The sequence below is a fragment of the Armigeres subalbatus genome, chromosome 2 (assembly GCF_024139115.2).
Source record: "Armigeres subalbatus isolate Guangzhou_Male chromosome 2, GZ_Asu_2, whole genome shotgun sequence".
NCBI classification, from domain to species: Eukaryota; Metazoa; Arthropoda; class Insecta; order Diptera; family Culicidae; genus Armigeres; species Armigeres subalbatus.
In genome coordinates this window covers 87,097,388-87,112,618 of record NC_085140.1, presented here as the reverse complement: position 1 = coordinate 87,112,618, position 15,231 = coordinate 87,097,388, and the positions used below count along the sequence as shown (strand labels likewise).

General features: G+C 43.7%; 1 protein-coding gene across 1 annotated transcript; it reads right to left on the bottom strand.

Moving 5' to 3' along the window:
- Window positions 1-1,582: 1,582 nt before the first annotated feature.
- LOC134214680 (uncharacterized) lies at window positions 1,583-3,117 on the bottom strand. The gene is made up of 3 exons (XM_062694002.1): window positions 2,860-3,117; window positions 2,078-2,795; window positions 1,583-2,022 (listed from the first exon to the last, which is right to left on the bottom strand). Exons 1-3 carry the CDS (start codon window positions 2,951-2,953, stop codon window positions 1,659-1,661), a joined length of 1,176 nt encoding a protein of 391 aa, XP_062549986.1. The 5' UTR covers window positions 2,954-3,117; the 3' UTR covers window positions 1,583-1,658.
- Window positions 3,118-15,231: the final 12,114 nt, after the last annotated feature.

The window sequence follows — 15,231 nt, the reverse complement described above, 5'->3', positions numbered from 1 at the left end:
AAGAGAGAGTAGAGAGGGGAGGCAATGTAGTGGTGGATAGAACAGTGAAAGTATTAAACATAGCAGCCACTGGTTTATGATGAACGTCAAAAAACGATTATTACTAATATTAAAGATGACGGAAGATAAAAGGAAATCTAGCAAATATCCGGTCACAACAGGCCCCTCCACCAACGATTCGACCATGAAAGATAACGCCCATCTCTCAGCGGAAAATAAAGAAATATTCGAGTACTGATCATGGTTTGGAACTTAATGAGTTCCTCAGCCATGTCCAGCAGTTAGCTATTTCGGAAGATGCCAGAGAAGCCGACTTATTTGATTCTCCTCGATGAACTACCCCTATTTTGGTACACCTTCCGAAGGAATTATCTCAGGGACGAATTGAAAAGAGAATCCCGACATCGCTTTCTGGATTCGGTTCTCAGAACAAAAATATACCAGACACGCCAACAAAAATGAGAGTCCTCTCAGCAATATTACCTTCAAATGAGTAAGCTTTTCCTAGCCATGAGCACTCCAATGTCCGACCTCGAGAAGGTGGAGGTCTTGAAGGCAAATCTACGCTACGATGGTCGGAAAGCGTTGGTACCCGGGCAGAAGCCATGAACAGAATAACAAAACATGATATGGACTTGATTGATATAAGAGATAAAAGAACAGGCAACAATATCAAAAATTTGCACCGAAATATCATTTAAATATTAAGATATGCTATGGATAAGAATAAACTAATGACATATGATACTGATCACTTCTTACAAATAGCATAATTTCCACTCCTCATGAAATTTAGTGCAAAATATTGATATTGTCGTCTGATATTGTATCTCTTAGGTATATCAATCAAGTCCATAATCTTATTTTGCTATCTAATCTAATTTGATATTATTGAGCTATTCTCGTCTACTCGGGTAGGAAAGCGAATCACCACACGCCAAGGTTTGATGTCCATTGGAAAGGATCTTGACGCTACCGATTTCTTAGCCTTTTCTAAGGTTTTCGGAACACCTAAACGAGATACTTGTACGACTTCATCTTCGCGAACATTCTACAATCAGGATAGCGGGAGAGATTCACTTAGGGATCAAAATAAACAGAAGAAATCTCCTCAGAATAACCCTAGAACGGAAGGCAAATCACTACTACAAAACTAATTTGCCGGGAAAATGGAGAAATATCGAAGGTCAGCTAAAAGAACCGAAGCCGGGATGTAGCAAATCCAGTTTTCTGGCTCGTCTGGTGGCCGAATATACACCCCCAAGTGAATTCGAGTGTTGCAATTCCGGTTGTAAGCATGAGCTGGCACATAAGTAAGGAATGGGGTGGTCCTCGAAGACATCGTTCGAAATATTTAAAAAAAAATCGCATGGAAGGCAAATGAACTACTGCAGAAATACAGAAGAATTTAATTGAAAACTATTTGTGTAGAAATCAAGGATAACTTGTCATTGAAGGAATTCCATGGAAATTGAACTTTTTTTTTAAATGAACTCTGAAGTTGATTAAAAAAAATCATTGGAATCACTTGGCTTGAAATCAACGTAACACATTTTTTTCAAATATTGTTTTATTATAGACGAATAAATTTGTATAATTTTGCCTTACGTACTTACATGTTGAAAACATAGATCCTAAAGCATAAATTTTGGTTAGCCCTACCGTAATACTAATCGCATTTCCAGAAATTTATCCTGCCTCGTGATGAACTTATTGATCCACTTTTGCGAAAACATCAGTCCAGCACCAGACCAGAACACACTCTTCAGATCCTGATGTCCTGACAGTGGATAGATCCAGCCATGGTTCCACTGCCTGGCACCAATCTCCAGGGAGTAATGGATCTTCATGCTCTCGGATACGATTCCCGTGAACCAGAACACGTAGTACGATTTTGATGCCTGCGATGATCGCTTGACGTGCTGCCCATGTCGAGCGTCCCGCTTCAAATCGATTAACTGGAATTTGGAGGACATCAGAAGAACGGGGACCAAATTTCGGAACTCACTTTGACCGAAGTCGCTGCATAAAAGGAACACAATCAGTGAGAAAATCAAGAATTCCATATGTCATATACCGTAGTTTGCTGTGTAAGTAGTAAACGGCATTACAGTGATTGCTGCCGTGGACGTTCAGTTTCAAGTTGACCAAGATAGTGCGTTCTTCGCCCGGATGAAGCCCCCCGAGAGTCAAATCGCTATGCTCGACTTTCAAATGGGATGAATAGAAAGTCGCACTCACAAAGTCGCCACACTTGGAAATGGGACACTGAAAAGGAGTGCGATCCAACTTGAGAACCTTAGCCGAGCTGACTGAGGGGCTTTTATTCAAAATTTGTTTGTCTTCACGGTTTGAGATAGCACGACTAGTATTAGGAGATGGTATTTCGCTGTGACACTTAGCTTTACAGGTCGGTCCGACTGAATAGTCCCCACAAAGGTTCGTTTTCTTAAGCACGAGCTCTTGTTGAACAGGTGCAAACAGTAGACTTACAATCTCGTCTCTTAACGTTGGATTGCGAAAATCGAGACCTTCTGGTGGACTGTCATTCAGCAGTTTGTGGGAATTTTTCGTGAGAAGTCGTTCCGCTACGCATTCTGAGAGTAGTTTGAAGGGCAGTACATACTCTTTCCCTTCAATATTTGTTGTAACTAACTTTCCTATTCGGGCTTCCGCTGGACAAACACGGTTGTCCTGGCCATCGGGGTGTATATTTAATTGAGATTCCTTTTTGTTATTTTCAATATCGGTGGGCTTACGAACTGCACTTGAATTTTGTATATTGGAAGGGATATCTGCATTAGTAATTTGGCATTAAAATATGTGCAAATTGCTTATGAATAAATTGTCCCCAATTACCACTGAACGAATCGTCACTATCCAGCTCGGAGAGTACCAAACTGACATTTGAAAATTGCCTCTTCATAATGCTGTAACATGAGTTCGATTCCATTTTAAGTTCTTCCGAATCCAGTTGTCCAGAAGCTAGCGCAGAGAATTTAGTTTGCCTGTTGAAGAGGCTTGTTTTGGACCTTTATGAAGGGTCTAGGAAAGCTCGCAACACTGGAGGGTACAAATGTCATGTCAAGCGAGTTGGAAAGTCGCGGCTAAGTTGACTGAAATACGGAAATGGGTGGTATGATGATGACAACCTTCACAATGAACGGGTAGATTAAACTAGAAATACTAGAATAAGAGATCGGCGAAGACGCCATCTTGTTTCCAATCGAACCGTCAGAAGCGGTTCCAATTCGACTTGTTTACTTTTTGCTTCCATAAGAAGCAAGCAAAAAGTTCAAGTGCTGCTAGTATAATTTAAACGATTTCATGCATTTTCATACGTTGCCATTTCGTCAGTTTTTCACTCCGCCGGTCTCTGGTTATAGGGTTGCTAGATTTAACAACCTATTTTTTTTTAAATATATCCAAGGATGTTATCGATCATTTAGTAATCTGCCTTCGATCATTTAGTAGTTTGTCAATAACTCATTCCAGAGGCTAAATTTCAAAATGTGTTGTATGGTGGACATCTAGTGCAAAGGTTTTTCTACAACTCTGGCTAACAGTTCGTTGTTTGAATTTCAATAATAACGGAGCTATAGCGCTAGTAGCAGTAACTTAAACAAAATGATTGCATTTTTTGTTATCATTTAGTATAAGTATAGAAACTAGCACCGTAACTCCTTTAATAGTGGAATTCGAACATCGATCTGTTACGAAGAGTTGTAGAAAAACCTCCGCACTAAAAGTCCACCATACAACACATTTTAAAATTAGGCCGGTGGAATGAGTTATTGACAAACTACTAAATGATCGATAACATCCTTGAATATATCCATACATAAGGACGTGTTGTGTGTATTGCAATAAAATGAAAATTTGAGTGATCATTTTCCAAGGCTCACGTAGATGAGCCAAAATTTCTTTGCAATACAAATAGCACGTGATATCGAAACATTAAGGACATAGTTGGAAGAGTACCACGATGGCAGTCAATATGGCACCGGACCTTCTACGGGTCAACCCCACACCTCCCGCACTCCTCTCCCACCAACATTCGAATTCATCGAACAGCTTCGAACAAAAGTTTAATATTTAAATTACTAACCTGTTCACAGCATATTTTTCACTTCCCGTGATAATGAACATGTTTATCCAAAGAGTCCTATGTATTTCGGCTCAAATAATATTATAAATTAACAGTTTCGTGCCAATTTATTAGCCGTTCGCGATTTGGTGGGTTTATCACTGCACTTCACTTCTTCTCAAAGGGCACGGAAAAAATCAAGTTTTTACTCACTTCTCCGCACATGAGCAGCCCGAAATGTTGATGGAATGCAAATTAAACATCACTTTTCGAAATCTGTCACTTGTTTAAACCGAAAACTAAATATAAACTGCTATTTTTGCCCGAAAAAAACGATTAAAAACTGATCGCGGAGCGAATGTAAACACCGCGGTGCACCGGCACCGGCAGCAGCAAACTAATAAGTAGGGTGGTTCAAAAAATAATTTTGCTCCGCCACGCTCAGTCGATTATGATTTATAATTTGAGTGTCATCCAATGGTTGGGCTGGTTTGAATAGAGGCTTACCGTGCACAAGTCGTTTCAGGTTTGTATGACAGTTGATATGGCGAGGTTGAATTTAACATTATTCTGATTCTGGCACTCCGTCATTGGGCGCTAGCGAGGGGGGAGATCATATGACTGGATGAAATATTCAAGAGCTTCAACTCCATAGACAATCCATATTGAATGGTCGTTCCAATAGTTGGGAGTCGATTTTAATCGAGGTTGCGAATCTTTCGCATGATAATTAGGCTTCTCAGAAGGCATCAGTGAAACGTGCAATTCAACAAAATACCCAGAATTTGTCTGTGATATCTATCGCACCAGGGGCAGATACTTCTAGTCTAGTCTAGTCTACACAATCGCACCAGGGGCAGATGCTTCATACAAAAAGTGTGACATAAGGGTGAGTGGGGTATAAAATGCTATATTTGCGTTACGTAATCAATGGATCTTTCCTGCAGTGCGGTTTTCGTTCAGTGAAGTCTCTGGAATGTTGCTTTCAGCTATGTGGGTTCTCTTTTCGCCAGCGTTTGGAGGGGAGGCGCCGTAGCCAGTGTAATAAAAGGTTTAGTTTAGTTGTAGTATCATACAAACTTGAACCGGCTTGCGCTCAACCAGTTTTTGTTCAAATCGGTTTTCTGAGGACACTCGGAGCATGGGACGGAATCGAGTAAGCGTGGTGGAGCTGGGACGTTTTTTGAATCACCCTACTAATATTCTTTGTTATTTTATAAATACGACACCAATACTACTACAGTATATGACAGTTTTTATTGTACCAATACTTCCAAAGCTTTGTTTTGGTACTCAACCCACCTTCACCTTAACGTCTCGTTTCAACACGTGGCAGCCAGATTTTCAAAAATTCTCTATATAGTGCATTGTTCGGACGAGCTTTATCTCTTTTTCATTGCAAATAAATTAGAAAACAAATTTACAACTTGTATGCAATATCGACGATTCACGTCAAATATTGTATACATTTAGGCTATATCCCGTGTGGAATTACGCCAATAATGGCGTTCCATTTATGTGCATAATTTTTAGCGTAAATTTCAGTGGATTTTTCTATCTGTGAAATTGGTTGGTGTCCTATACTGCCTATGATCACATGGTCGGGGTTCAGCCAAATCGCACCAAGCGGCTTTTTGACTGACTTGTGGTATTTTGTTCGCAAAAATAAAACGGACATCATTCCATATCAATTTATACGTACATTTGTTGTAGGATATCCACATTTATGAGATTGAGGGATATCCGATACGATTTGTGATCAATTAAATCTGCTAACCGAAAATTTGAGTAGAAAAATGGGTATTTTTTTGTTGGCGCTCAGTGCGATTTGGCAGAACCTCGGCCACATATTAGTCCAATATGAAAAAAACATCAAATGGAGAAAGTGAGGAAAAAACATTAAGCCTACTTGTTCCATCTTGAAAATGACCGCATAGAAGTCCCATTATCAAAGAAAAAGAAACTCATATGCGGTCATTTTTCATCTGAGACAAACTATTTTACAGTTCCATTCGATAATACTATGATGAAAATTACCGTTACAGGTGCTAACTCGAAAACGACGAAAATTCATACGGGACTGATATGCGATCATAGGCAGTATAGCTTTGTTTACATCTAGCATCTATCCGCTTATTATAGTCGTCCGTTTTTTGTACCGTCAAATGCAACATTTTGCATTTCCAAATTTGTATACTACAAATGTAGCAGTCGAAAAATATTTGTGCACCATTCCATATCCTAATGGAGGCATGTAGAATATGCCATGCATCTAACATCCCATAAATTACAATTGGATGAGATGAGGCAGCCGAGGGCTGCAAATCTCTATAATAAAAATAATAATAATAATAACAATTGAATTGAATCGGAGGAACGAAAAACATGCTTGTTACCAGCCACCCCACATGAAACAAACTTTGAGACTTAAAGTTTATCGAAAAAAACTTCAAGTATTTTGAGCAATTGTTTTAAAACAATCTCGTGATATGAATAAGGAAACATCCATACACAACATCCATCCAAAATAAGTTTACTAAACTCAAACTGAACATAACTGCGAAAATATGTTTGAAAATGAGTTTGATGATCAGATTAAAAAACAACGAACAGCCATGAAAAATGCAGCTGAATGGGATCAAATTAAAGTGTTGCATTACACCATTTGACGGTACTGTACATATAATATTCCACCCATTGAATTACAAAAAGCTTTATATTTTTCCTTGCTGTACAGCCCAATTCACTCATCTCTATATAGAACACTCTAGGATGCTAGGAGAATAGCAAAGAATGACGTTGGATTGGCATCAGTTGCTGTCAGCTTTGACCTTAGCAACGCAACTCTTCATGAGGAAAACGATAGATTATTATTACCCAAGGTTTAAGTTAAAAAAAACTAGAGCTTCGAATTGATAAAATATATTACGAATTTATTCTACACATGCTAAGAGAATCTAATTTTATGAATTTTGCTTCCAAAAGCTATTTGAAAACGCAACAATTCCGATGCGATTCCTTTTGGTATTCCGATGGGAATCCTTTCGGGAATCCAGAATCCGATGGGAATCCTTCCCGTATTCCGATGGGAATCCTTCCCGGATCCCGATGGGAATCCTTCCCGGATTCCGTCGGAAATGTTTCCCGGATTCCGTTGGGAAACCTTCTCGGATTCCGTTGGGAAACCTTCTCGGATTCCGTTGGGAATCCTTCTCGGATTCCGATGGGAATCCTTCCCGGATTCCGATGGGAATCCTTTCCGGATTCCGATGAGAATCCTTTCCGGATTCCTTTCCGGATTCCTTTCCGGATTCCGATGGGAATCCTTTTCGGATTCCGATGGGAATCCTTTCCGGATTCCGATGTGAATCCTTTCCGAATTCCGCTGGGAATCCTTTCCGGATTCCGATGGGAATCCTTTCCGGATTCGGATGGGAATCCTTTCCGGATTCCGATGGGAATCCTTTCCAGATTCCGTTGGGAATCCTTCCCGAGTTCCGTTGGGAATCCTCCCCGGATTCCATTGGGAATCCTTCCCGGATTCCATTGAGAATCCTTCCCGGAATCCATTGGGAATCCTTCCCGGATTCCGTTGGGAATCCTTCCCGGATTCCGTTGGGAATCCTTCCTGGATTCCGTTGGAAATCCTTCCCGGATTCCGTCGGAAATCCTTCTCGGATTCCGATGGGAATCCTTACCGGATTCCGATGGGAATCCTTTCCGGATTCCGATGGGAATCCTTTCCGGAATCCGATGGGAATCCTTTCCGGATTCCGATGGGAATCCTTTCCTGATTCCGATGGGAATCCTTCCCGGATTCCGATGGGAATCCTTCCCAGATTCCGTTGGGAATCCTTCCAAAATTACGATGGGAGCCCTTTCGAGATTCCCTTGGGAATTCTTTCAGGTTTCCGATGGGAATCTTATCGGGATTTCGATGGGAATTCTTCTCGGATTCCAATGGGAATCCTTCCCGGATTCCTTCCCGGATTCCGACGGGAATCCTTCCCAGATTCCATTGGAAATCCTTCCCGGATTCCTTTGGGAATCCTTCCTGGATTCCATTGGGAATCCTTCCCGGATTCCATTGGGAATCCTTCCCGAAATCCATTGGGAATCCTTCCCGGAATTCATTGGAAATCCTTCCCGGATTCCATTGGGAATGCTTCCCGGATTCCGTTGGGAATCTTACTCGGATTCCGTTGGAAATCCTTCTCGGATTCCGTTGGGAATCCTTCTCAGATTCCGTTGGGAAACCTTCTCGGATTCCGATGGGAATCCTTCCCGGATTCCGATGGGAATCCTTCCCGGATTCCGATGGGAATCCTTTACGGATTCCGATGGGAATCTTTTCCGGATTCCGTTGGGAATCCTTTCCGGATTCCGTTGGGAATCCTTCCCGGATTCCGTTGGGAATCCTTCCCGGATTCCGTTGGGAATCCTTCCCGGATTCCGTTGGGCATCCTTCCCGGATTCCGTTGGGAATCCTTCCCGGATTCCGTTGGGAATCCTTCCCGGATTCCGTTGGGAATTCTTTTCGGATTCCGATGGGAATCCTTTCCGGATTCCGATGGGATTCCTTTCTGGATTCCGATGAGAATCCTTTCTGGATTCTGATGGGAATCCTTTCCGGATTCCGATGGGAATCCTTTCGGGATTCCGATGGGAATCCTTTCCGGATTCCGATGGGAAACCTTCCCGGATCCCGATGGGAATCCTTCCGGATTCCGATGGGAATCCTTCCCGGATTCCGATGGAAATCCTTCCCGGATTCCGATGGGAATCCTTCCCGGATTCCGATGGGAATCCTTCCCGGATTCCGATGGGAATCCTTCCCGGATTCCGATGGGAATCCTTCCCGGATTCCGATGGGAATCCTTCCCGGATTCCGATGGGAATCCTTCCCGGATTCCGATGGGAATCCTTCCCGCATTCCGAAGGGAATCCTTCCCGGATTCCGTTGGGAATCCTTCCCGGATTCCGTTGGGAATCCTTCCCGGATTCCGTTGGGAATCCTTCCCGGATTCCGTTGGGAATCCTTCCCGGATTCCGTTGGGAGTCCTTCCCGGATTCCGAGGGAATCCTTCCCGGATTCCGATGGGAATCCTTCCCGGATTCCGTTGGGAATCCTTCCCGGATTCCGTTGGGAATCCTTCCCGGATTCCGTTGGGAATCCTTCCCGGATTCCGTTGGGAATCCTTCTCGGATTCCGTTGGGAATCCTTCCCGGATTCCGTTGGGATGTGTTACGATGTGAACCCTTTCGGGATTCCCTTGGGAATCCTTTCAAATTTCCGATGGGAATCCTTCCCGGATTCCGATGTGAATCCTTCCCGGATTCCGATGGGAATCCTTCCCGGATTCCGATGGGAATCCTTCCCGGATTCCGATGGGAATCCTTCCCGGATTCCGATGGGAATCCTTCCCGGATTCCGATGGGAATCCTTCCCGGATTCCGATGGGAATCCTTCCCGGATTCCGATGGGAATCCTTCCCGGATTCCATTGGGAATCCTTCCCGGATTCCATTGGGAATCCTTCCCGGATTCCGTTGGGAATCCTTCCCGGATTCCGTTGGGAATCCTTCCTGGATTCCGTTGGAAATCCTTCTCGGATTCCGTTGGAAATCCTTCTCGGATTCCGTCGGAAATCCTTCTCGGATTCCGTTGGGATTCCTGTCCGGATTCCGATGGGAATCCTTTCCGGATTACGATGGGAATCCTTCCCGGATTCCGATGGGAATCCTTTCCGGATTGCGATAGGAATCCTTTCCGGATTCCGATGGGAATCCTTTCCGGATTCCGATGGGAATCCTTTCCGGATTCCGATGGGAATCCTTTCCGGATTCCGATGGGAATCCTTTCCGGATTCCGATGGGAATCCTTTCCGGATTCCGATGGGAATCCTTTCCGGATTCCGATGGAAATCCTTTCCGGATTCCGATGGGAATCCTTTCCGGATTCCGATGGGAATCCTTTCCGGATTCCGATGGGAATCCTTTCAGGATTCCGATGGGAATCCTTTCCGGATTCCGATGGAAATCCTTTCCGGATTCCGATGGAAATCCTTTCCGGATTCCTATGGGAATCCTTTCCGGATTCCGTTGGGAATCCTTCTCGAGTTCCGTTGGGAATCCTTCCCGAGTTTCGTTGGGAATCCTTCCCGGATTCCATTGGGATTCCTCCGGATTCCGTTGGGAATCCTTCCCGGATTCCGTTGGGAAATCCTTACCGGATTTCGTTGGGAATCCTTACCGCATTCTGATGGGAATCCTTCCCGGATTCCGATGGGAATCCTTCCAAAATTACGATGTGAACCCTTTCGGGATTCCCTTGGGAATCCTTTCAGATTTCCGATGGGAATCCTTCCCGGATTCCGAAGGGAATCCTTCCCGGATTCCGAAGGGAATCCTTCCCGGATTCCGAAGGGAATCCTTCCCGGATTCCGATGGGAATCCTTCCCGGATTCCATTGGGAATCCTTCCCGGATTCCGTTGGGAATCCTTCCAAAATTACGATCCCTTTCGGGATTCTCTTGGGGATTCTTTCAGGTTTCCGATGGGAATCTTATCGGGATTTCGATGGAAATTCTTCCCGGATTCCAATGGGAATCCTTCCCGGATTCCGATGGGAATCCTTCCCAGATTCCATTGGAAATCCTTCCCGGATTCCTTCGAGAATCCTTCCTGGATTCCATTAGGAATCCTACCCGGAATCCATTGGGAATCCTTCCCGGAATCCATTGGGAATCCTTCCCAGAATTCATTGGAAATCCTTCCCGGATTCCATTGGGAATGCTTCCCGGATTCCGTTGGGAATCCTTCCCGGATTCCGTTGGAAATCCATCCCGGATTCCGTTGGAAATCCTTCTCGGATTCCGTTGGAAATCCTTCTCGGATTCCGTTGGGAATCCTTCTCAGATTCCGTTGGGAAACCTTCTCGGATTCCGTTGGGAATCCTTCCCGGATTCCGATGGGAATCCTTTATGGATTCCGATGAGAATCTATTCCGGATTCCGATGGAATCCTTTCCGGATTCCGATGGGATTCCTTTCCGGATTCCGATGGGAATCCTTTACGGATTCCGATGGGAATATTTTCCGGATTCCGTTGGGAATCCTTTCCAGATTCCATCGGGAATCCTTACCGGATTCCATTGGGAATCCTCACCGGATTCCGTTGGGAATCCTCACCGGATTCCGTTGGGAATCCTTGCCGGATTCCGTTGGGAATCCTTGCCGGATTCCGTTGGGAATCCTTGCCGGATTCCGTTGGGAATCCTTGCCGGATTCCGTTGGGAATCCTTCCCGGAATCCATTGGGAATCCTTCCCGGATTCCATTGGAAATCCTTCCCGGATTCCATTGGGAATGCTTCCCGGATTCCGTTGGGAATCCTTCCCGGATTCCGTTGGAAATCCATCCCGGATTCCGTTGGAAATCCTTCTCGGATTCCGTTGGAAATCCTTCTCGGATTCCGTTGGGAATCCTTCTCAGATTCCGTTGGGAAACCTTCTCGGATTCCGTTGGGAATCCTTCTCAGATTCCGATGGGAATCCTTCCAGGATTCCGATGAGAATCTATTCCGGATTCCGATGGGAATCCTTTCCGGATTCCGATGGGATTCATTTCCGGATTCCGATGGGAATCCTTTCCGGATTCCGATGGGAATCTTTCCGGATTCCGTTGGGAATCCTTGTCGGATTCCGTTGGGAATCCTTGTCGGATTCCGTTGGGAATCCTTGTCGGATTCCGTTGGGAATCCTTGTCGGATTCCGTTGGGAATCCTTGTCGGATTCCGTTGGGAATCCTTGTCGGATTCCGTTGGGAATCCTTGTCGGATTCCGTTGGGAATCCTTGTCGGATTCCGTTGGGAATCCTTGTCGGATTCCGTTGGGAATCCTTGTCGGATTCCGTTGGGAATCCTTGTCGGATTCCGTTGGGAATCCTTGTCGGATTCCGTTGGGAATCCTTGTCGGATTCCGTTGGGAATCCTTGTCGGATTCCGTTGAGAACCCTTATCAGATTCCGTTGGGAATCCTTACCGGATTCCGTTGGGAATCCTTCACGGATTCCGTTGGGAATCTTTCACGGATTCCGTTGGGAATCCTTCCCGGATTCCGTTGGGAATCCTTCCCGGATTCCGTTGGGAATTCTTCCCGGATTCCGTTGGGAATCCTTCCCGGATTCCGTTGGGAAGCCTTCCCGGATTCCGTTGGGGAGCCTTCTCGGATTCCGTAGGGAATTTTTCCTGGATTACGTTGGGAATCCTTCCCGGATTCCATTGGGAATCCTTCCCGGATTCCGTTGGGAATCCTTCCCGGATTCCGTTGGGAATCCTTCCCGGATTCCGTTGGGAAGCCTTCTCGAACTCCGTTGGGAAGCCTTCCCGAACTCCGTTGGAAAGCCTTCTCGGATTCCTTTGGGAATCCTTCCCGGATTCCGTTGGGAATCCTTCCCGGATTCCGTTGGGAATCCCTCCCGGATTCCGTTGGGAATTTCTTACAGATTCCGTTGGGAATCCTTCCCGGATTCCGTTGGGAATCCTTCCCGGATTCCGTTGGGAATCCTTCCCGGATTCCGTTGGGAATCCCTCCCGGATTCCGTTGGGAATCCCTCCCGGATTCCGTTGGGAATCCCTCCCGGATTCCGTTGGGAATCCTTCCCGGATTCCGTTGGGAATCCTTCCCGGATTCCGTTGGGAATCCTTCCCGGATTCCGTTGGGAATCCTTCCCAGATTCCGTTGGGAATCCTTCCCGGATTCCGTTGGGAATCCTTCCCGGATTCCGTTGGGAATCCTTCCCGGATTCCGTTGGGAATCCTTCCCGGATTCCGTTGGGAATCCTTCCCGGATTCCGTTGGGAATCCTTCCCGGATTCCGTTGGGAATCCTTCCCGGATTCCGTTGGGAATCCTTCCCGGATTCCGTTGGGAATCCTTCCCGGATTCCGTTGGGAATCCTTTCCGGATTCCGTTGGGAATCCTTCCCGGATTCCGTTGGGAATCCTTCCCGGATTCCGTTGGGAATCCTTCCCGGATTCCGTTGGGAATCCTTCCCGGATTCCGTTGGGAATCCTTCCCGGATTCCGTTGGGAATCCTTCCCGGATTCCGTTGGGAATCCTTCCCGGATTACGTTGGGAATCCTTCCCGGATTCCGTTGGAAATCCTTCACGGATTCAGATGGGAATCCTTTCCTGATTCCGATAATAATCCTTTCCGGATTCCGATGGGAATCCTTTCCGGATTCCGATGGGAATCCTTTCCGGATTCCGATGGAAATCCTCTCCGGATTCCGATGCGAATACTTTCCGGATTCCGAAGGAAATCCCTTCCGGATTCCGATGGAAATCCTTTCCGGATTCCGATGGAAATCCTTTCCGGATTCCGATGGGAATCCTTTCCGAATTCCGATGGGAATCCTTTCCGGATTCCGATGGGAATCCTTTCCGGATTCCGATGGGAATCCTTTCCGGATTCCGATGGGAATCCTTACCGGATTCCGATGAGAATGCATTCTGGATTCCGATGGGAATCCTGTCCGGATTCCGATGGGAATCCTTTCCGGATTCCGATGGGAATCCTTTCTGGATTCCGATGGGAATCCTTTCCGGATTCCGATGGGAATCCTTTCGGGATTCCGATGGGAATCCCTTTGGGTTCCCGTTGGGAATGCTTTGCGATGTGATTTTTCCAGGATTCCAATGGGAATCCGTTCGGGATTCCGGCTGGATTCATTTTGAAACTTCGATTGGTAACCTTTCGAGATTGCGATGAGCATCCTTTGGGGAATCCGATAGGTATCTTTTCGGGATTCCGATGAGAATTCTTTTGGAATTTCGAATGTTTTTTTTGGGATTTCGATGGGAATCTTTCCGGATTCTGGCGAGAATCCTTTTGACTCCGATTGGAATCATTTCGAGACTCCGATGAGTATTCTTTTGGCATCATTTCTGAATTCAAAATGACTAAAATATAAATTTCCACCAAAAAATTAGAAAAAATAGGATATTGCCAATGAAGAAATTGAAGTATGAGCAATGAATAAATATAAAATTTCCACAAATAATTCAAAATTTTCATAAATAATTAAACACACATCAAAAATAAATTAACATTTTTTAAAGTCAAAATTGCAATTATAAAAGAAGAATGTTCCATGAAGAAAAACAAAATTTCCATAAATAAATAATTATTAGTAATTAACAATTTTTCATAAATTAATATAAACCAGCAATAAAACTGAGCATTTTTCCTTAGCTGACCCCTTCTTTAAAAGCGTTCAAAATCAATGGAAAATATCATCAATTTATTGCTTTTTTGTATTTTTGATGAAAATTTTGTTATTTCTCTATTTCTCTTTATTGCTCTTTTTTTGTTTATTTTGTAGAAATTTTTAAATTTTTTGTTCGTTATTGTTATTTGCCAATATTGATGTATTTATGGAAATTTTGTGTTTTTTTTCGTGGAACATTTTGATTATTTTATAGAAAATTCTTCTTTTATAATTGCAATTTTTGCTTTTAAAAGTTATATTTTTTTTTTTGTTTTGGGGGAAATTGTTAATTAATGATGGAATTTTTACATTATTTGTTAAAATGTTATATTCATTTATTTTTTATACCCTGATTTCTCTATGTCCCATTTTTTAAGGAAAATTTTTAATTCTTCATGGGAAAACAAATCAAATCACTAGGTTGCATATGTTTTCATGTAATATTCAATTATTTATAATTATAATTTTATTTTAACGCAATGATGATTGGTATTTTTTATTCTGTGTGATTTAGTTACATCAGCAGCATTACATCGATGTATTTCGGTGTATTTTTTTCTTCTTTGTAGCTTTCAAATCTTTCCAAATATGTCTAAATATCTTAAGCATGGAATAACCTTTTGAATTATTTGAAAACAACATGAATGATTAATCTCGGGCAAATGCACATTCTAATCACTTCGTCACTTAGCCATGATATGCATAAATTCAATTGAAGGTAAACCAAAGTTGAACTAACAAAAAAAATCTAAAATCAAGCAAGCATTCATACTGTGAAGTCGAAAGTGGTTCTCAATTTTCAGGTCAACACTCTACTAACTAACTAACTAATTCATACAGCCATAGTTTACAAAAATAGATACCTTTGTGACTAAC

Excerpts from the sequence above, each read along its gene's own strand:
- LOC134214680 (XM_062694002.1), bottom strand. The coding sequence starts at position 2,953 with ATGGAATCGAACTCATGTTACAGCATTATGAAGAGGCAATTTTCAAAT. Across the intron at positions 2,796-2,859 it reads TAGTGACGATTCGTTCAGTG|ATATCCCTTCCAATATACAA; the intron begins GTAATTGGGGAC and ends TTACTAATGCAG. Across the intron at positions 2,023-2,077 it reads TACTTACACAGCAAACTACG|CGACTTCGGTCAAAGTGAGT; the intron begins GTATATGACATA and ends CCTTTTATGCAG.